The 21,980-nt window shown below is 37.8% G+C and overlaps 1 protein-coding gene across 1 annotated transcript in view; it reads left to right on the top strand.

The window, feature by feature from the left end:
• Positions 1-21,980, top strand: part of Pcdh15 (protocadherin related 15) — a 689,792-nt gene that overhangs the window by 466,876 nt on the left and 200,936 nt on the right. Inside the window, exon 19 of the mRNA XM_023723273.1 lies at positions 2,314-2,430. Within this exon, the coding sequence (XP_023579041.1) occupies positions 2,314-2,430 (117 nt within the window). The remainder of the gene's footprint in view (positions 1-2,313; positions 2,431-21,980) is intronic.

Here is a 21,980-nt window from a genome sequence, read left to right as displayed (position 1 = left end):
TGTTCATATTTACAACTCATAAGTCTATTAGAAACATAAAAAGAAGCTCTTTAAGAGTATGAGATGATTATACTGATTCTTCTCCAAAAAGTGAGGTTTACGGTTCGTTAGTTATCTGTATCAGAAAGTTGTGTCTGGATAAATACCAAAGACTGTATCAGAAGGTTTTGTTTCTTTTTTGTTGTTGTTTAGTTACAAATGAGGAAAAGGTAATTGAGGTGGGTGAGCAGAGAATAGATAATTAGCAATTTTAGCTTTGTATCTAAATATTTTTGACTAAAATTACCTACTTAATTACATGAAACACTGCAAATTATGATTATTACAAAATAATATTTTATCTATTTTAATTAACATTACTTTTCTCTTGTTGCTGGAACAAAATACCCAACACCCAAAATGAAGGAAGGAAAGGTTTGTTTAGCTCACAGTTAGTGGTGGCTTCAGTCCACACTCGGCTGGCTCCAGGGCAGGGTGGCACAGGGCAGAGAGCAGCAGTTCACAGTGGCAGAAAACAGCTAAGAGCAAGAGCAAAATGGCAAGATCGTTGGCAGCAACGGCCAGAGAGAGCCGCTCTCTCCCTTCCTGAGATTGCCTTCAGGCTACCTGCCCCAGGGTGGGTGAAGCACTCACACTGGCCATCCCAGTAGTACTTACACCCATAATTCCAGCCTTGAATCAGGAATTAATCACAGACTGTAGAACCATACCACAAGTACTGCACAAGATATAACACTGACAGAGAACCCTGATAAGGGATTCTCAATAAATTATAAAATGTTTTAGAAAAAGAATGAACTTGCCCTCGGAGGACAGAGTTTCTTATTTCATCTCTGTTCATACAGTTAAGTTCATTTAGGCAAAGTGAGTATGCTCCTTGTGGATTTTCATCTTTGCTGCTCAAAGGGCAGTTTAATGACTTGAGTACAGGGATGACAACAGTACCTCCATCCATAAACCTGGCAATAAAACAGGGAGGTACTTTATAAATAAATATCGAGCTAGTGATGCTAAAAAGTGACCATACATGTGTACGCCCAATGGTGAAAATTAAATGAAATATAATTTCCTATAAATTCCTTTTAATTAAATCTTTAAGTAAATTAACAGTTCTTTTGTCTAAAGGTATAGATAAGCTTTAAATTAATTATTGTACTGTTGCCAGAGGAAAAATTTCCTCTTATCTTTTAATATGTATAAGAATAAAAACAACACTTAAGGGACATTTCACAGTGTCCTAATTATGTTAGTTACTTTTCTCTTGTTCCTGGGACAAAATACCTGCCACCCAATATCAAGGAAGGAAAGGCTTATTTATTTAGTTCATGTCTGGGGAGGTTTCAATCCATAGTCAGCTGGCTCCAGGCAGGGTGGCACGTGGTAGAGGGACAACAGGTCAAGGCAGCAGAGGACGGAAAAGGCAGCAAGAACAAAAGGGCTGAGAGCAAGCCTCTTTTCCTCTCTTGCAGTGCAATCATGCTTAACACCCTGGGGCGAGTGTAGCACTTATACTGTGGCTTCCTTTATTATTATTATTTTTATTGAGAAAGAAATAGCAATGAAACAGTTTCAAAACAGGTTAGTACGACAGTTACAATAATTAATATATTGCATATTGTTGTCTTTGTAGTAGATATTCACAGTACAAGATGCAGATATGATATCTTGTCTAAACATTGTGAGTCTAAGTCTTTCTTCTTATTGAACTAACAGAAAGTAGCTATATATGCTTGGCTTTCTCTTATAAGGGATGAGGATGTTTACAAAGTGAGGACCCTGGACTCATGCTGAGATGCTGGATCAAACTTTGTAAATGGACACAATGTATCAGCCAATAAAAATTTACATTCAAAATGTTCTAATTAGTATTATTCTATTAAAAATAATTGCTACAGAAACATAAAAGATATTTTTGAAGAGCAACAACAAAACACAAAAAAATGCCATTGCTTACTCCTAAATTTACCTTTAAGAAATTGTTTCCTTCTTTTCAACAAGTTAGAATTTTACATTGCACTTTTAGAACACTATTAAAGAAAACCCCAGGCATCACTTCAGCCCCTGAAAGGTGCATCGTTTGGGGAGAGAACGGTCACTCAGTGTGGTGGCCTCCGATGGATACCACACGCGTGAATATTATCTAGGAGATGTGGCACACTTCTGTGGGGCTCCAGTCAGGAGTGAGAGTAACAGACCCGAGTGGCTGAAAGGGTGGAGGGTGAAGGAGGTATCTGAGAAAAGCTGAAGTCCATGTGGAAGCTGTCTTCAGCCTGGCTTCAGCCAAAGCACTGACCTCTTACTTGTGTTCTACAGGACATGAACGATTATCCTCCGGTATTTAGCAAGCGAGTCTACAAAGGGATGGTGGCTCCAGATGCAGTCAAGGGTACTCCGATCACTACAGTCTATGCTGAGGATGCAGACCCACCTGTAAGTAAAAGATGTGGATTGGTACTTAGAGCTGTAGAGAGAAAGACTGTTAACTCTTGTAAGTGACCCAGGTCCCCAAACAGCAAAGGTGATCTGTATGTATGTCAATTGCAGTCAGTTATATAGATTTGCCTGTTGCATCGACAGGTACAGAGCATATTTGAAATAATTAGTGTTAAACTTAGGCAATTAGACGAGGACTTTCTGTTAAAACTCAAATTGTAAGAGCTAAGGACGTAGCTCAGTGGCTTATGCGCCTGTCTGGAAAGTGCAATTTCCTGAGTTTAATCCCTAGTAGCTCGTGCCATGCCGGTCCCAGGACCAAGGTTATCTGTAATCATAACGCCAGGGAGGCTGAGACAGGGCAATAGCCGCCAGTTTAAGACATGCATGGGGGCTACAAAAGTGAGCACAAGGCCAGCCCAAACTGCACAGTGAGACCCTATCTCAAAAATGAAAAAAAAAGTTTTCAAAATTTACTATTTTATTAATTGATCTAATGCCAGTAATTAATGATAGTCTTCTATTTAGAATAGTATAGACTTAGTTTGGTATCAACAGGTTTTTACTTATTTATTTTCTTTGTTTTCATACACAAACAGCCTTTTATTAGCAAACTTTAAATCACCACATAACATAAAGTTTGTGTGAAGGTGTTTATTTTAGGAAACCAAAATCTCAGTATTACCTTTTAATATTATTCATACAATTTTTTTTTAAATCATACAGAACTGTATCTCAGGGCTAGCCAAATAGCTCAGTGAATTAAAGCACCAGCAAGCAGGCTCGGGGCCAGGGTTTTGATCCCCAGGCCTGCCATTCGGGTCCTGCCTCCAGGATATGCTGAGAGGACAATTGAGACTGGGTGTGGTGATGTGTAATCCCAGGTCTTGGAAGGCTGTAAACAGGCAGATCACTCTGAGTCTCATCTAGTAGTGACATCCTGAACACCATGTAGACCCTTCCCTAAAATACAAAAAAAGAAAGAAAAGAACTGAAGAACTGTATCTCTTGAAATAGACCAGATTACCATTTGAGACAGAATTTTTACTAAAATACTATGACAGAAATGATATAAATGTCCCTTAACTGTGTTTTCCTTTTGCATTTAAAGTAACAAAAAAGTAATATTACCTTCATATATGAATAATCCAAGTAATATTCCTTTTCCGTAAGTACTTCCTGAAAGAATCTAGAATACTCACTACAAATTCTTCATTCTCCTCCAAGCTAGATAGTGAAGATTCCACTTTATTGTGAGTAATCTCACATTACCCTGTGGAGTACCTGATCGTTTCTAGACAAATAAAATTTTCAAATGAACCTGTTCTGAAAAGTAATAAAAATTGCATCGTTTAATGTTTTTTTAAATCAGACACATTTGTGACGATGACGATGATTGTACGCATGGTGTGGAGTCAGCACGAGTAAGCGTCCTCATTATTTGTGCATCCCCGTTCGCCTTTACGTCTCTCTCCCTCCAAAGCTTGGTCTCCTCCTCTAAGTGATGTATAAAATCTGTTTTCCATTGCTAGTACAAACAGTGTTTCTATGACCATTTCATTTGGTAAAACAGGAACAGTAGTCACAACATTTTCAACTAAAATTGGGATAGGGCATCTACAGGCTGTGGCTATAGGGTTGGAAATCTGACAATATTAACGTGAAAGCAACATCTGTTGTTTCTGAACTTCTGTTGCCTATGAGTGCAAAAATGTCCCTGAAATAGATTTAGATTCCTGGGAAATGTGATGGGCAAAATTTCATACCCTGGGCTGGGGAGATGGCTCAGTAGAATAAGCGCTTCGCTCTCAAGCGCAAAGGCCTGAGTTCAATCCCCGTTTCTGGAAAAAAGAAAAACAATCATACACTTGAGATAAAGATAGTTAATGTGAACTGATTGATAATCATAGTCACAGTACAAAATAGTTTAAAACTAGACGGCCGGGGAGATAGCTCCACCATCTAAATGCCCGCACGGCTAGCGCAAGTACCTGGGTTCAATCCTCGGCCCACGTGCTCGGCTGGCTCCGCCCCCAGGATGCGCTGAGCTGGCGAGTCCGGGCATGATGGTCAGGCTGTAATCTCAGTGCTGGGAAGGCTGAAAATAGGAGGATGACTATGAGTCTGAACTGCGTAGCGAGACCCTGTACCAAATGCATACATACATAAAATAAAACTAGAAACACTCATTCATTTCCTATTTGCCATAATTTTTTGAACAACTGCTTATTATTCACTGTGAATACAGTACCTTGAGACCAAAAACTGATCTCAAGGTACTGTCTATCCTACGGAAAGACAAAACTGAATATTATAATGTCTATAGAATGTGAGCAAACACACTGGGGGGCGTGCCAGCCCACAGACACATCTTACCCACTCACTTCTAAAACAATTTTTTTTTTTTTGCATTTTAGGGAAGGGTCTAAAGAGTGTTCAGGGTCTCACTACTAGATCAGACTCAGTGAGCGACTGGTTTACAGCCACTCAAGAGCTGAGATTACAGGCATGGGCTACCACGTCCAGTCTCAATTGTCATCTCAGTGCGCCCTGGGAATGAGGCCGACACAGCAGGCTCAGGGGTCGAACCCCCAACCCCTGCACCTGCTTGCAGGAGCTTTAATCCACCGAGCTATTTGGCTGGTCCTCTAAAAGAAAGTTTAACAGAAAATTTAAGACAATGTTAAATCCAACAGCATAAATGATGAGTGATTAAACAGCATGCGCTGCTGAGCTCTGCCACAGTTTTCACTTGGGACTTACACCACATCACTGGCGCAGGCGAGGTCGGCGTGGTCTGTGGTCTGCTTTTGAAAGTTAAAGTACTTATTTGTAAGTCTCTGTTTTCACTCCATAAAGCTCGTTTACAAAAAATAAATACATACATAAAAATAGCAGTCTTAAATTCGAAATCTAAACATTTCAATGATGATGACTTTAGAGAAAAGGTAAATGCAAATTATTCAGCTGAAATAGCGATTGCGCTTGTTTCAATACATATTTCTCAGATTCAGCTTCATCTCGTGAAATATTAGCAACCTTTTCGTGTCGATGTAGTTCATAATTGAGCTTTTGAATCACTTTTGTAAATGAGTCCATTGAATAAGCACAGTCACGATTTGGCTGTACAAGTACAAATCCAAAAGAAAAGCTCAAGTTCTCGAAATTTCTTTAGAAGCTGTGCATTATATGACATTATTTTCAACGACATTATGTTTTATTTTTATTCTTATTTTATGACTGTGCCATAAAAGACTCAATAAGTGTTTAGGAGAAATCTTGCCAAGTAATCCAGTCCTTGAGGCTGTAACTGTCTATTATTGTACTGTGTTTACTTAATAATCTTTCTTCTAAAGTAGGATATAAGTCCTAGACAGGAAGTGAAATGTGTGACAGTTTAAATTTCTATAGCAGAGACTGATACTTGCTTATCTACTAGGAAAGTTTTAAATATAATTGAAAGGTGTATAAGTTAATGGTTATTTCTGTCCTTTTCAGTATTGGCAAAATGTGCCTGATCCCAAGAAATTCAGTTTACATGATTCTAGGAAATTTCATGTCCCCAATTCTTTTCTTTCTTTTTTTTTTATTTTTTATTATTTGGCAGGACCAAGGTTTGAACTCAGGCCCTTGTGCTTGCCAGGCAAGCACTTATTCTACTGAGCCATCTCCCTGGCCCCCAAGAGTACTGATACTTAATGAGTCCTGTTATTTGTTTGTTTGTTTGTGGTCCTGGGGATTGAACTCAGGTCCTTGTGCTTGTCAGACAAGTGCTTATTTTACTGAGCCATCTCCCTGGCCCCCGAGAGTACTGATACTTTTTTATTTATTTATTTTTAAATTTTATTTTATTTTATTTTTTTGTGGTTCTGGGGATTGAACTCAGGTCCTTGCGCTTGCCAAGCAAGTGCTTATTTTACTGAGCCATCTCCCCAGCCCTTTTATGTCTCCAATACTTCATTGGAGCAATTGAGGCTGAAAATTAAACAAAGTGATGTGCATTTATGTTTAGCCTAGCTTCTGACCTCTCATATGTTGTGTATTATGACTGTTAAAGAATACTATTTTTCATTTACAGAGATTGGCCCCATCTTTTAAAGCAGAAACAATAAAACACTTTTAAAGTATCAAAGGAAAATAAGACAGGATGGTCTGAAAGCTGGAGAGCATTATTGCTGAATATAAATTAAGTATTATAAAACGCATATTGTACAGAACTAAAGTGCTCCAGGGGAGGGGGAGGAACCAGGGATTTTTCTGCCCACTGAACTAAAACCGTTAGGACTTTATTCTCTTCCTTGCCTTTGTGACAGGATTGGCATTCTGTAGTTCACAGGAGACCTGAGTAGTGGAAGGCTGATCATTTGGGGCATTATAAACTGCCAACCTTTTCTTTCTCCCCACCAGAGATTTGTCACTTGAAACTTTCATAAGACAAAATTGCAAGTGTAGTTTGCATTTGCATATTTTTATTCTGTCTGTAACAGCAGGTCAGAGCCCTCTATAAAGGAGATCTATTTATGAGCAATGCTTGACAAATTAGAATACTCTATGAGCAAATAGATATAGAGCACCTGAAATAAATGAATGGCATTCGTTTTTGAACATTTTCAGTAAAGGAAGTATTAGTAAACCATGAAGGCTTACTTGTCTCACTCGGACAGTTATTTTCAATTAATGCATTTTAGAAATTTGTTGCATTCTTGTTTGAGTAAGAGCAATTGGAACATGTTTAACATCAGTAATTTAGACAGACTTTTATATTTGTATACATAACATTGTGAAAATTATATAGTCATTGAAATATTTTTTCTTTTTTCTTTTTTCTTTAGGACAGGGTGTACAAGATGTATAGGGTCTTCTCACTGCATAGATTGAACTCATAATGACCCTCCTGTTTACAGCTTCCCAAACACTGGATTATAAGCAGGGGCCACCATGCCAAGTTTCGATTGCTGTCTCAGCACGACCCAGGGGTGGGGCTGGCATGGCATGCCACGGCATCTGTCTAGGCAGGGACTTTAATCTGCTGAACCATTTGGCTGGCCCTTGAAATATTTTTTCTATGATTTAATATTGAATATAAAATAAAATAAATGCATCATAAAATATTACATAAGTTTTCAGTAGACTTGGTTTTAAAATAATTTCTGAACATTAAGAATCCTCACTATGCTTTTTAAAACAGAAAACATATAACAAAAATTTGGGGTTTGATCCCTGGGTGTTCCATGCCAGCCCTGCCCTGGGGCACATGAGACAGCAATTGAGACTAGGCCTGTAATCCCAGCTCTTGGGAGGCTGTAAACAGGTGGATCACTGAGTCTGATCTAGTAGTGAGACCCTGAACACTCTGTAGATCCTTCCCTAAAATACCAAAAAAATAAAAATAAATAAATAAATAAATAAATAAATAAATAAAAGAAAAATGTGTTGCAAGTATAAGAGGTTTTTTATTCCTATTATGATTTGGATACTTTGCCTTTTTAGAGTTAAGACAGTTTTTTTTTTTTATTTTTATGTTTTAGAGGAAGCAGAGATTGAACTCAGGCCCTTGCACTTGCCAGGCAAGTGCTTATTCTACTGAGATATCTTCTTGGCCCCAAGACATGTTAAAGAAGGAATAATTTCCAGAATGTTTTCACAAACAGCTTTACCAGCCATATAAATCATACAAATGCACTTTAGTAATATCTGGAGAATGAAAGAATGACTAGCCTTTACTCTTTTCTATGGTGCATATCTTGTATTTTATTAAAATGTCATGGTAGCACCAATGGACTCAGTTAATGGTGATTAACTTCTCAAAATACTTAACCCTCCACACAGTCATTGTTACAATTTATTAGTGGAGAACACAGCAGTACAAGAAAAACAATGTTTGCTTTTACCCATAATTGCTGCTTGTTTGTGTTCTGTGCCATAAGGAAACTTAGAGCCAGAAATTTTATATTTTAAATTTTTTTTACAGCCAGAAATTTTATAAAATTTTATTTTAATCTCTAGATTGCATGGTTCACCTCTGTCATTTCTGTTTAGTATATCTGCAGATATATATTTTATTATTCACCATAGACTGGCTGGTAATAGTGTGTTGTACCGATTCAGGTCACTGCTAGCATAGTAGCAAAAGCTCTGGTTTTACAGATCGGCACCACTAACTATGACTGCTGACCAGGGGACTGGGGAGGGGCAGTGTATGCAGCTCAGGAGTTCTTTTTTGTTTGCATCGAATCTAAATAAGGAAATAATCAGGCACTGTTTTCACTGGGAATGTCAGCTTGTGAAGCGTGAGATGATGGAGCCCCAGTCTGAGTCCCTTTGGTCGCCAGTCCTTAATTAGAAAGAAAGCACACTGTGAAGGGGTTGGGGCTTAATCTTTAAAATGACAATGAATTATAATTAGATTTGAAAGTAAGCAGGTATAAACGGGAAGGTTTTATGAGACAGTAGAAGCATAATTGAGAGGTAGAGAAGGTTTCTCTAGTATTTTAAGGATCATGCCTATTTCTTTATTCTTTTGGTGGCATATATAACATGTTATATAATACTATATTTATTTTTGTTATGTCACTTGGTTATATGTTCATATCACACATGATTGACATTAGAATTAGCCATCTCAGATATAAATATCGCTCTTCTAATTTAGAAACTGCCATACTTACCAGGTTTTAAGGTATATCTTTCTCTTATGCCGAGTGGAAATATATATAAAATGTTTCAATCTGTATAAAGTGTTTCCCACAATCTATGATATAGCAATGATTCATATCTTCATTTCATTTCTTTTGATGAGAGTACAGCTTCAGTTGGGGTCACAGTACAGCATACGTTTTTGAAGTAATAGAGTAAAATAAATACAGGTTTTCTTTGGGACTTACTCATAGGCTTTCTTTGCAGCTTAAATGGCATAATTTATTCTGAATTTACTTTTAGAAGAAATCAAAACAGATCCCCTGACAGTGAATCTTGTGTCTTTATCCTCTGACTTCTTGGCCCTGCACCCTATCTAACCTCAGGCACGGTTAGCTCTTGATTCTACTGTAACCCGCTTTCCAGTTATTTGATGGTGTGAACGTTGCTACAATTCAGCAGTGAATTTAAATCAAACACAGGCCGAGCACACCCCAGGCATTTCATAGTATGTGGGGATGAGTGTGGAAATGTGTTATGGACGGAGAAAACATGAGACTATGGCAGATTGGAAACAAGGTAAAGCCATAGTAGTGTCTCTGAAAGACATCAGGGTATTATCCAGAGAATAGAGAAGTGAATGTGTTTTGATATATTCTGGTCCTATTCCAGACAGAAATTCTGCTTCTTAAAATATAGGGAATTAATTTGAGTGACAGCAGAAAAAGTTGGCAGAGGATATGTGTCCCAAAATTATAGAGTCAAAAACATTCATATGTTCATGAATTTATATAACAGGATTTGAACTGTCTGATTCAATAATTGTCAACTATTTAAAAGAAAGAACTTAAACTAGAGAAATTCATTTGTACCAGGAAGTGTAGTAGATATGGTTTTTGAAACCTATTTTCTCAGCCAGAACATGTGAGGTTACTAAAGACTTAAACAGAGCAGTAGAAAAACTATTCTACCTATAGAAATGGGTCACTATGATCCACAATTTTTATTGGATAAAAGAGTAAGATCCAAAAGTCAAGTGGGAACTAGTGGCTTCATTAAATATGAAAAAAAATGATGAGGAATAGAAAAGGAGGAAATGGAAGTCATTCAATAAAAAGTATGGATAGCTTGAATACATGGCTGAAGATAAAAGGCAAAATAAAAGCATAATCCAAAATAAGTCAGAGCTCATAACTAGTAATCAAGGTAATTGTAACAATATTTGATAGAAATAATGTTTCACACCTAGAAAGCTAATTTAGGGAGAGATAATGAGATAAATATTGGAACAAATTAGATGAGAAATAGCATCAAATATAAGTACAACTATATAGGAAAAAAAAAGTCAACCTTGAGGCCTTGACCAAGAGATTGAGAAACTAAACCAGTGCATAGCTAGTGAAGTACCAATGCTGGACAGCACATGTTTTGTTCCAAGTTATAGGTTGGTGAATACAAGGAGTTTCTGAAAACTAACTCTGAGGGAGAATAAAAGCATGTAGGAGGATGAGACCACGATGTTCTCACAAGCCAACGACACCATCAGGTGTTCCTCAGGTAGATACGGTTGTGCCACAGTTATTTTGTCCCCTCCCCAGATTGTTTGCCTGCCTTTTAAAATGACCAGAAATGCATCAGACAGAAATGACCAGATTAAAACTTTAGAGAAAAAAAAATCACCTCAGAGAAAGTTGAAGCACTAAAAGTAAATTCATCTTCTAAGAGAAAAGATCATAATCAGACATAAGGGAAAAGTGAATATAACAGGAAGTTTGGAGATGTATCAGAAGTTAAAGAGTAAAAAGCTTCAGAGAAGGGAATCTTGATTAGGCTCACAGTCTGTAGATCCAGTAGCGTCTATAGAGGTTCTGGATCCTCATTGCCTGACTCCAAGGCAGGATGGCATGGGAGCAGGGCATCTCGGAGGAGAAACAGCCCTCAGCAGGAAGGCAAGAGTAAGCAGAAAGCAAAGAGTGATGAACAACAAGGAATGATCTTTTCAGTCCCTTTATCTTATGCAGAACACCACCTTTTGGGCAGGTAGCACTCACTCCCAAGATCCCTGAATCTTAGCATAGCATAGTGAATCAATCCCAGCATCACATCCTTGACTCTTGCAGCATACACCCTGAATCTGCATGAGGTCCTGGGAGAACACCAGGAAACAGCAGCTGTTATTTTTCTATATTAAGTAAATGTAGTATATGATAGCCCCTTACAGAAAAACTTAAATGTTCAGCAGCTCTAGAAAGTCTTAAGTGGATTTAACAGAGTGAGCTCTGGAGTAAGACCATCATATCTGAGCTCAGTAAAACCTAACGCTGCCTATCTCTGGGTTCTTGGTCAATTCACTTGGTCATTGTTATTGTTTGTATCTAGATGTCCCCCAAAGCCTCATGCAGTCACTGGCGTGTGGTGCTAGAGTTTGTGAATAATTCATAATCCAAGGCTGGGATTATGGATCTGAGTATTGCTGGGATTATGGGTGTGAGAGCGCCGACCACCTCAGGCAGATAGCCTGTAGGAAATATGAGGAAAATAGGGAGGCTCACCACTGCCACTGCTGCTGCCGCTCCTCCCTTTTGCCTTTGTTCTTTGCTGTTTTTTACCACCATGAACTGCTGCCCTCTGCCATGTGCCACTCCGCATTGGAGATAGCAGATTATGGACTGAAATCTCTATAAGCTGTGAGCTCAATAAACTCTTCATTTCTTAATTTTGGGTGTTGGATGTTTTGTCCCAGCAATGAGATAAAAGTAACCAAGACAGTCATTCTGCCCTTCAGTTCTTGCGTTTAGAAAATTAGAAACAAAAATAGCACAACTGAGCAGCATCTATCCATATTCCTCTCTCCCTGCCCCAACATTCCACTCTCTGATTCTTAGAGTTTTTCTTATTTTAAATTCCTCATATAATTGAAGACAATATTTTTTTCTTCTAAATTTATTTCCCCACCTAACATAATGTTTGTAAGATTCATCACAAATTTGCAGAGGGCGAGATTCTGTTCTTTCAGAAAGAAAGGTCTATTGAAGCTCACAGTCATTTGAGGCTTGGGTCCATCATGAGCTGGTTCCATCGCAGGGCTGTGTGGCAGAGGGCAGAACCAACAGCTCCTGGCACAGAAGGCACGAGGCAGCAAAGGCAGAAGGGGCAGCAATGGAGCAACATGAGAACAATACAACCGCCCTGGCTTCTCTCTCTCTATTCCATTAAGGCTGCAAACCTATTCAGTGATGTCACCCATGCTCAGGGTGGGGCTCCTATTATCCACACCCCTGACCCAATATCACACCATTAATCCACTTCCTAATCCATCCACCTTTGAAATTCTGTACCTTGACCCCATGAGGCTTCGGGGAGAGTTCTCTATATAAGCCCCAACATTAGTACTAAGGGATCATATAATAGTACTATTCTTAGTAGTTGACAAACCATCACATTGCTTCTCACAGTGGCAGCATCATTTTATATACAAACAACAGTGTAAAAGTATATCAGTTTCTCAATGTCCTTTATAATATCTACCCCTTTTTTGGGTATTTTTATGGAGGGGTCTATAGGGTATTCATGGTCTCACTACTAGGTTGGACTCATGGTGATGAGCTGGGATTACCTCCCAAGAGCTGGGATTACAGAAGGGCACCACAAACCCAGTCTCTGTAATACCTATCTTTTTGAAAAGAGAACAATATCCATACTAGCAGGTGTGACCTGATAAAGACTGTGATTTTGATTTTTCACTGCATGATGATTAGCATTATTGATCATGTTTTCGTATATCTATTGGAAATTTGTATATCTTGGAGAATTGGTCATGTGAAGTCTTCACACTTTTCAGTGATATCTGACTGTTTTTGTTAGTCTAGATTCCGGATTATGATGTTGTACTTGTAGTCAATGATAGTGTAATGTGCACTTAGAGGGTTTTTAGAGATTTCTTATCACGTTTTTACAACAATAAAATTTCTTATCACTTTAGGTTGGTATGAAAATTAAAAGTTGTCGCTTATGTGGAGTAGTGTGTACCATAGAATAAACATTGACTATCATTGTTTTTGAATTTACTCTGATCTTGTTCATGATGTCCCTGCTGTGTTTCTTGGTTATTGCTTGTGATCCCTCTTCTGTGCCTATTGTTGGTGATCCTTCCCTTTGCCTTTCCATGTGAATTCTTAGGAAATTGTGTAAGGGACTCCTGGAGCAGAGAAGGGATCAATCATGGGTGTGCTACAATTATCAGTGTCTTCATCCATTGATGTTCACAGCTGAATCTGCTCTTACAGTGCAGGGTCTTTTTGGAGAAGGTGGGTCACTAAGGCCATGCCTCTGGGGATTGTGTCCCTCATATTCTTTGCTGGCTCTTCTCCCAAGGAAGCACAAAGCTTTCTCTTGACCCATTCTTTCATTCTGAGCCATGATATTTGTACCTTTAAGTAAACCAATGCTTTACCAATACTTCTGAAAGTATCAGTGCCAAACTAACACTTGCATCTGCTCAGTTGCAGACATCAGGCATTTTATCCCAATGAGAGGCAAGGTAATGGATTCCCTTACACTAATGCTTTAAGTTTCTCCTCCCCATGCTCACTAACAGTCTCTTGCTATTGCTGTAAAGACCACAGACCCAGTAACCCCTGCATGAGTTGGTGGAAGGTTTAGTGTATGGGGCATAAGGAAAGCACTGGGCTTCAGAACCATCATATTAACAATTTCTTTCCTTGCTTGATCTCTTCTTAGGATGTGTTTGAAACATCAATGGCATAACTGGGTGACATGTGTTAAGGTTTCTATTTAGTAACACTATCAAGCTAGTCGTATGCCATGGAATTTTTGGTTTCATATCCACCTCTTTCTTCCCATCTCCCCCATTCTCCACTGAGAACCAATACATCTTCACCAGAATCAAGGAATCCACAATAACTCAAGAAAGAGTTCACATTAAAGAACATTGTTATGCTGAAGCCTAACACGTCTGCCCAATGCCTTGAAGTTAATATCACTTAATGTGACAAGTGTTGTAAACTTCTAGCTCAGCATAACTTGATGAACACACAGAAAATGAATGGAAGATAAGAAAATGATATTCGAAGAAAATGGAGAAAAAGGAAGCAACAATAATACTTTGTTGTGAGCTTTCCCATGACTGGGCCAAAACTGATACCCACAACTAAAAAGTAGCCTCTCAGATTTTGCAACATGCTGTTTTCCCTTGAAATTGGGAACCTAATTCTTCTATCTGTAGACCTTATATCCTTTAGACCTTAGCTTAGTCAGTTATTTCATCCAAAAACCTTCTTGACTCTAGAAACAAACTCATGCCCTTTCTTAATTGATTATACATCTACATTGTAATTATTTTTTTTTCTTAGAGCTTCTTGATGGGGTCATTTTCTCTTCCTTAATTGATTTTTTATTTTCTAATTACTTTTTTTCTCCTTGGTACTAGGGATTGAGCTCATGACTTTGCACTTTACGGACAGGCACTTATGCCAGTGAGTTATCTCCCCAGCTCTAATGCCTTATATTGGAAATTCTAAAGTTGCAAAACATGACAGTTTAAATTTATATAACTACTTAACTCAGTATGTCTTGCATTCAGCAAAACAATCCAATATAGTCCAGTAGTCCATAATAGTAGTGGATTATCTGTAGACTGACAATGTCAGAAGTTGTTGACTTGAATCTTTTACAGCTCAGTATATTAATATAGTTTTGCTTCTTATACTTTGTTTTTATACTTTTCTGCTGGATGGTTAAGACCAAGATAAAGCAAGACCTACTAATCAGTTTTGAAACTCATTGCTATTTGTTTCTCAATCAAATTAATAAAATAAAAAAACAGTATGTCTTGCATGATAAAGATTGGTGCAAATGTATATAATAAATATTGAATGGTATTTATTTTGTGATGATATAATCAATACTTTAGAGTACATATTGTTAATAGATCTATAAAGTATTAGTATCCTTTTTAATCATCTTAGTATTTTCCTAGTTTCTTTTCCTACCAAGGCAATCATTTTGATGTAACTCAAGGAATATCTTTTAAATAGACTATTATACTGTCTTGTAACATTTATTTATTTATCTATTCATAGTCAGCAAATATTTACCTACTTTCTGCCTGACTGATAGTGGGCTAGCTCAGGCACCTTGGTCTGGTCAATGCAATATGGAGGACAGTAGTGTGGGACAAAAAGATTAGCCTGGGAGCCTATTGGGAGATGAATTTCCTAAAGACTCTGCATTTCAAAAAGTGAAGAGCAGACCAAGCTGTGAGCCTCTGATGAACAAGACCAGTGAATAAACATAAGAGAAAACTGCACTCTAAAAATCAAAACTAGCAAATCCCTAACTGCTTTATATACTCATAAATAAAAATATCATTCTATTGTTGGGAATCAGTGAGGTTTAGGTATTGCATATGAAGCATGATTTTAGATGAAAAACTTCAACTGAGGATATTGGATATATTGTTTAAAAAACTTGATGGCATTGTATCATGTTACATGAGCTTGTTATTGTCTTTGGAGATTAAATACAGTTCAAGGAGATTTTATTAGGGTTCAAGTTATCCAGGGCTGGACTTGTGCCAATTAATCTCGCTGATTTCAAGTAAGACTCAGTCATAACCTGGGTCGTAATTATAGTCTTAAAATTCTTGTTTTATCCTAAGAAAAATGGGAGAATATTAAACGAATAAGGGTAAGATTGATAATTACAAGCATTATCAGTCAGTGCTCACTAGAGAAATAGACTCAGTACAAGGAGTACAAATACATAGGGACTTACAATGCAGGCTTACAGAAGCCATCCATGGAGTCAGGTGTGGACCAGTGTCAAGGCCCTGTGTAGTGGGGGCATGAAGGAGCCAGTCAGAGTTCAAAGGCCGGGAGCTCACTGTGGAGTGTCACACAGGTGTATGTCAGGAAGCTGAAGGGTCTGTCGTGGAAGCTGACAGACATGTGCTGGGAGGCAGCAGACAGTGTCCAAGGGAAAGGTGAAGGCTGCAGCTTCTCTGGAGAAACAGAAGTGAGCCTTGCTTATTTGTTTCTTTTTAGTACCAAGAGATGACAACCCTAGCCAGGATATGTCTTCTGTCTTCAGTAAATCCCTTTAACCACACCCAGAACCATGCTGATGCAGTTTATCTAGATGTTTCTTACTCAAGTTACCACAATCAGTTAGCTGTCACAATCTACCCCTTGTCAATTTAACATCAAGACATGTTTCTTTAGGCCACCATAGTCTTCACATAGAAAGGCAAAGTCATAATTAAGCCAAACACATTAAGCAATCCTGTATACAAGCAGAAATACATTAATTCCCTTCTCAAAATAGAATTAAATTTTCTCAGGATCATGCTCACTCCTAACATTTTTTTTACTCCTATCACTTTATAACTTGAACATTATTACAAAGGTCAAAGGATACCTAAAAACCAGTGTTAAGTCTATCAGCATTACATTACATAGAAAGACTTTTAGGAGAGGACTATTACAGTTACATTCCCCACTTCCATAATTGATCATAGGCCCATAGCTGTTATTTATAACTACCTTGTAGTAATCATTCTGCATTTCCTTGGCCTTCAAAAAGCACCTCGGCAAGCTTTGAATCTTTCCCTAGTGTGATAACTCATACCTTCATTCCTGAAGGTTCTGCACCATTTATCACCCATTGGTATTGGATTGTTGTAGTTTCTAATTGGCCTGTTATAATAGGGTATGATAACACTGGGGAGGTCCCTAAAGGATCCCCTGAGGTTGGAGTATATTCTTCCCATTTATTTTGCTCACTCACAGGCAAGAGAGGCAAAAATGACGAGGCAAAGGTTTAGCTTCCAGCTCAGTGGCATCATTGTTTTGCTGGCTGGTACAATCCTTTCCTAGTCTGGAATTAGGGCTTCTAGTCCAGCATAGCAAGAGGTTAGGACACAGGGAGAAAAAACTTGCTAGTGGATCTCAAGGGGTAATGCTGAGTGGTAGCATTTCCACTTCCACCCCTGCTTCCTGGACTCATGAATGCTGGCCATGGAAAAAGAGTATCATAGGGTAAATGCTGATTCAAAGCATGTGCAGTCTTTTGAAGAACTTTACCCTTGCCCTCTGAGACATAGCCAACTAGCTGGCCCTGTAATTGTCCTTAAAAGACCATTCCATTTTTCTGTCAATCCAACCACTTCAAGATGGTGAGGAGCATGATAACACCAGAGAATTCCATGAGTATGATTAATCATTTCACCTCTCTGACTATAACATGACATTTTTGGTCAGAGACATTGCTGTATAGAATTCCAAGATGGTGAACAACACATTATGCATCTGTGGATGATAGTTTGGGTTGAAGGATTACATGTAATGAAGGCAAACCCGTACACAGAATGAGTGTCTATGACAGTGAGATCCAAACACTGTCCTTTCCATGATGGACGTGGTCCAGTAGCATCTACCTGCCACCACGTTGCAGGCTGATCACCCCAGGGAATGATGCAATATTGGAAACTTGGTGCTTGTCTCTGCTGTTTTCATATTGGGCGTTTCGCAGTGGTTGTAGCCAGATCAGTCTCGATGAGTGGCTGTCTAGGTTTCCGAGCTCTTGCACTGTCTCCATTCCTGCTATCATGGCCACTGTGATCTGGAGCCAATGGGGCCAGGGCAGGGGTGGCTGAAGAAAGGGCTACCAGCTATCTACAGATTAGATTATCCTTTCCTCTTGATTGCTAAAATCCCTTTCTCTTGAAATCACTTTTTGGTAAGAACTTAAATGGGTTGCATATATCATTGTATTCCTTGCCCAGATGGAAAGTTCTATAAACATACCTCCTCTCTAACTATTTTGTCACCAGTTGTCCAATCATGCCTTTTCCAAGTTCCTACCCATCCATGCATCCCACTGGCTACAGTTCATGAATTAGTCAACAGTCACACATTTGGCCATTTTTCCTTCCAAGCAGAACATACCGCCAGGTGTACTGCCTCAAGTGGTTTCCCTTCACTGCTGTTCTTCAGGGATGTCCTTGAAAGGGGCTATAATACTGCAGCTCTCCACTTGTTTATGCAGAACTTGATCATCATTCTGGGCATGGCAAAAGGGATTGACTGAAGACAAAAGGTCCACCTTGGTGGACTCGTCACCTGAATGGAATAACAGGGAATAGAAGAAAAAGGCTCACCTCCATGTCTTCCGAAAATCTCTGTTCTTTACCTGCACCTTGGACAATGCCTTATGGCTTCTAGGACAGGAGCATCTTTATATGGACTTGCAAGAGACCCTGCCATGAACTCTAGGCCTTAGACCTCTGACCGGATCTTTGCATCTCTAGTACCTAGACAGTTCTTTTGCCTTCTCCAATACCAGATTCTGTGGGCTGCCATTGTAAGCCTATTTTGTAACTCTTATATATGTATATAGTTTGCAATTAATTTGTTTCTCTAGTGAGCACTTCCTTGAGTAACTTCCTTCTATTTTAAGTAAATCACTTCAGCCATGTGCAGAATTATGCTAATCGAATTTAGTTATGTGTTTCTTACTCAAGTTGATACAGTTAGTTATTATCACACTAGCTCTATCCTGTTTTCAAGTTTATTTGATTCTATGAGTTGATTTTTCTTTTCTTTTCTTTTCTTTTCTTTTCTTTTCTTTTCTTTTCTTCTTTCTTTCTTTCTTTCTTTCTTTCTTTCTTTCTTTCTTTTTTTTAAGTACCAGAGATTGAACTCAGGCCCTTGCACTTTCCAGGCAAGCACTTATTCTACTGAGTTATCTCCCCTGGCCCTATGAGTTGATTTGTAACAGAAATTTAAGTGTTTTCCCACTGTTAACTTTATATACCTAACAAAAGTACCTAAATGAAAGTATTAAAAGGTTTGTGTTATTATTTGCTGTGCTGAGGGATTGTTTTCACTTCTGAAACATATTTCATAACAACATACTGATGAATAATTTTAAAGAAGAAGTTCATGTTCTTTGACAGAAATCATAATGCCTTATCTACTGAAACTGAATGACACATGTTTTGCTTTAAGAGAGGGATATCTGGAAGAAAGATGTTGCCTATAAGAATGTTGTCTTATTCAGTTGTCAAAACATATTAGTTACTCGAGATGTTATAAGCCAGCAGGGGAAGAAGAAGGGAGGAAACACCAGACCTGAGTGGATGGTGGAGAATCCAAAGTGCAATTCTTCGTTATCTATTTTAAGAACATGTTAACATTCTTTTAGAGCCATTTAAAAATGACAGTGTCATTACATGCACAATAATGATACAAATCACTTCATAATATGTCCCTGGGATGAATCATGTCATGTATGTTTGCTATGAAACATATGGCTACATGATACATCAGAGTTGCTTTCACAGATATTAGAAGAAAATATCGTGAAAATCATCTCTGGGAGAAAAATTTTTTGTGCTTGAAAACAAATTACTTAATTTTTTTGTTTAATGATAGTAATAAGTTTGGTATTCCCTGATGCAATCCAAATACTATCATGATAAAGAAAATTATATGAGCATGAATAATTATGTACTTAAGAGATGACTATATCACGGTATCCCTTGATATTAAGAACATGATTATTTTGGTTCATTGCAGTCTTTATGGAATTCCTAATGTTTGCAAGTTTGCAAGTTTTTTTTATGCAAGTCTAAAAGTACGTTATTTCGCAATTAATTAAACTATCACTAGGAATAATTATATCAAAACATATTGCATGTAACAGTGGCAAAGTAAATCAAAAGTAAAAGTATATTGAATATTAAAGTCAAAGTAAATAATTGAAATCTTAGGATTATTTTTGGTAGAAATTTATATTTACTTTTTGCTATTTATTCCTACCTTTGATCTTTGGACATACAACAGTATATGTCTTTTGAATTAAAAAAAAATTTTACCTTTGGATCATCATGAAAGGATTTTTTCTAATTTATAATATTACAATATCATAAATGCACACTAAGTAAAAGATTATTCTGGCAGTATTATTCATGTGAGAATTTATTGAGTTTCACACATGTCAAGTCTAACAGGTAAGGGCATCACAAAATTGGTATGACTGCTTTACATCTTATAAGCCACATAATAATTAAACAAGTCATATACCACCTCAAATAATATTTAGAAGCAAACTTCTTATTTTAAGAAATTAATTAGTAGACTCTGTCCAAAGAAATCATGGATCATATCCTTCCTGAAGACTGTACGGCTGACACTCATCTTCAAAATTTCTCCAAACTATTGACAACAGTCATACATCTTGACATTTGTGTTTAACTAAGAAAAATTATATTGGACAGCATTTATGTTATCTAAATTATATTATCTTAATTTCTGTAGAAAATTTATGAGACCATGTCTACTAGACTATTGTTTGAGCTTTGTGGGTAATGAAAGCTCTTACCTGATGTGAGACACCTAGATGATAATTTTTATGCCTCACCATCCTCAGTTCATGACAAACAAGATTAAGTTTGCCCCAGGAGTGCAGTGCTTATGCCTCATCAGGTTTAAACGTTAGTCTTTCAATGCTGGGCCGCACATTATCCACGGCACTGTGAGACAGATGACAAAGTTCTCATGAACACAATATACTAGTAAGACACTTAAAATACCACAAATAAAAATTATTCACATACTTTGATAAAGGTTTTACAAAAAAATGACGTTTAACTTAATGTATAACTTCATACATATATATATATATATATTCCCTTGAGTTTAAAACAAAATATCCAGATTTGATGCATAAAATTAATTTTAATTTACCATTTTAGTAGTCAAATAATACAGCAGATATGACTATGTATAATACAATATGATTGGTACAATATCCATGTTATATCTTTTTTCTTTTTTTGGTGGAATTGGGGTTTGTACTCAGACCCTTGCACCTGCCAGGGAAATGCTTATTCCTCTGAGCCATCTCCCCAGTCCTCCATGTTATATCTTTTGCAATATGTGTGTGACCACACAGCTAGATATTATATCTACTTGCCTATAAAACTGTAAGATATTAACTATCAGATTAGCACTTTCACTTAACAATATAAACTTACTTTTCATACTTTGATTTAGAAATGTTGATGTAATACTGTGGAGTGTATGCTTAACTGGTTTGGGAATGGACTACAAGGATTGTTGCAACACCTCTCTGGGTGTATCTGAAGGACACAGATGTGTGATTTGGAGTCTGTTTCTCTTCCTTTATCCCTTCCATGCTGCAGTACTCCTTGCTACTTCCCCATTGCCATGAACCCAGCATGCACACTTCCACCTTGGTGACTCTTGTCTCTGCCTTAGGTCCCGCTAGTAATGGACTAAAACAGCTCATGGTGCAAAAACAAGAGCATGTCGCACCTCCCCTCCATTAGTTGTGAGCACTGGAGCTCAGTGGCTGGAAAGCTGATGAATACATTTTTTAATAGAAGTGTTTTTTCCCCAAATTTAGTTCTCAACTTTGACCAGTGGTGAAATCCACAACTCCAGAGGCTTGTCCTTCTGTCTTTCTTCTTGTTGCTTCCCTCTACAGACATGAGAGTCAATGCTTTTCTGAAGTATATCTATGAGCGGCCAAAGTGTGTAACGTTGAGTTGCAATGCCCTATGCTGTACTTTTGTGCTATAAATCTGTACTTTAGCATAATAGTAGCTGGCATTTCCATAGCTGCACCTGGGGGATATGGAAAGTATTCTTAGTGATTGCCCACTTGCTACTACAAAAGGCAAGGTGTGTACAGCTGTCCAAGTGTCAAAAGGTATTTTTGCCCATATAATGTTCACTAACAGTTTTTGCATGTGTTTACCTGAGCTTTACAAGGGTAAAATACACCCACACCATTTTTCTGTTAAGAAAGCATTTGTTTCACTATAATAGAATGTGAATGTGGCTCACAGTAGCTGGCCTTGAGGA

Source organism: Octodon degus, unplaced genomic scaffold (assembly GCF_000260255.1).
Source record: "Octodon degus isolate 3935 unplaced genomic scaffold, OctDeg1.0 scaffold00005, whole genome shotgun sequence".
In the NCBI taxonomy this organism is placed as follows: Eukaryota; Metazoa; Chordata; class Mammalia; order Rodentia; family Octodontidae; genus Octodon; species Octodon degus.
The sequence above is the reverse complement of the archived record's forward strand: the minus strand, read 5'-3'. Positions and strand labels throughout refer to the sequence as shown.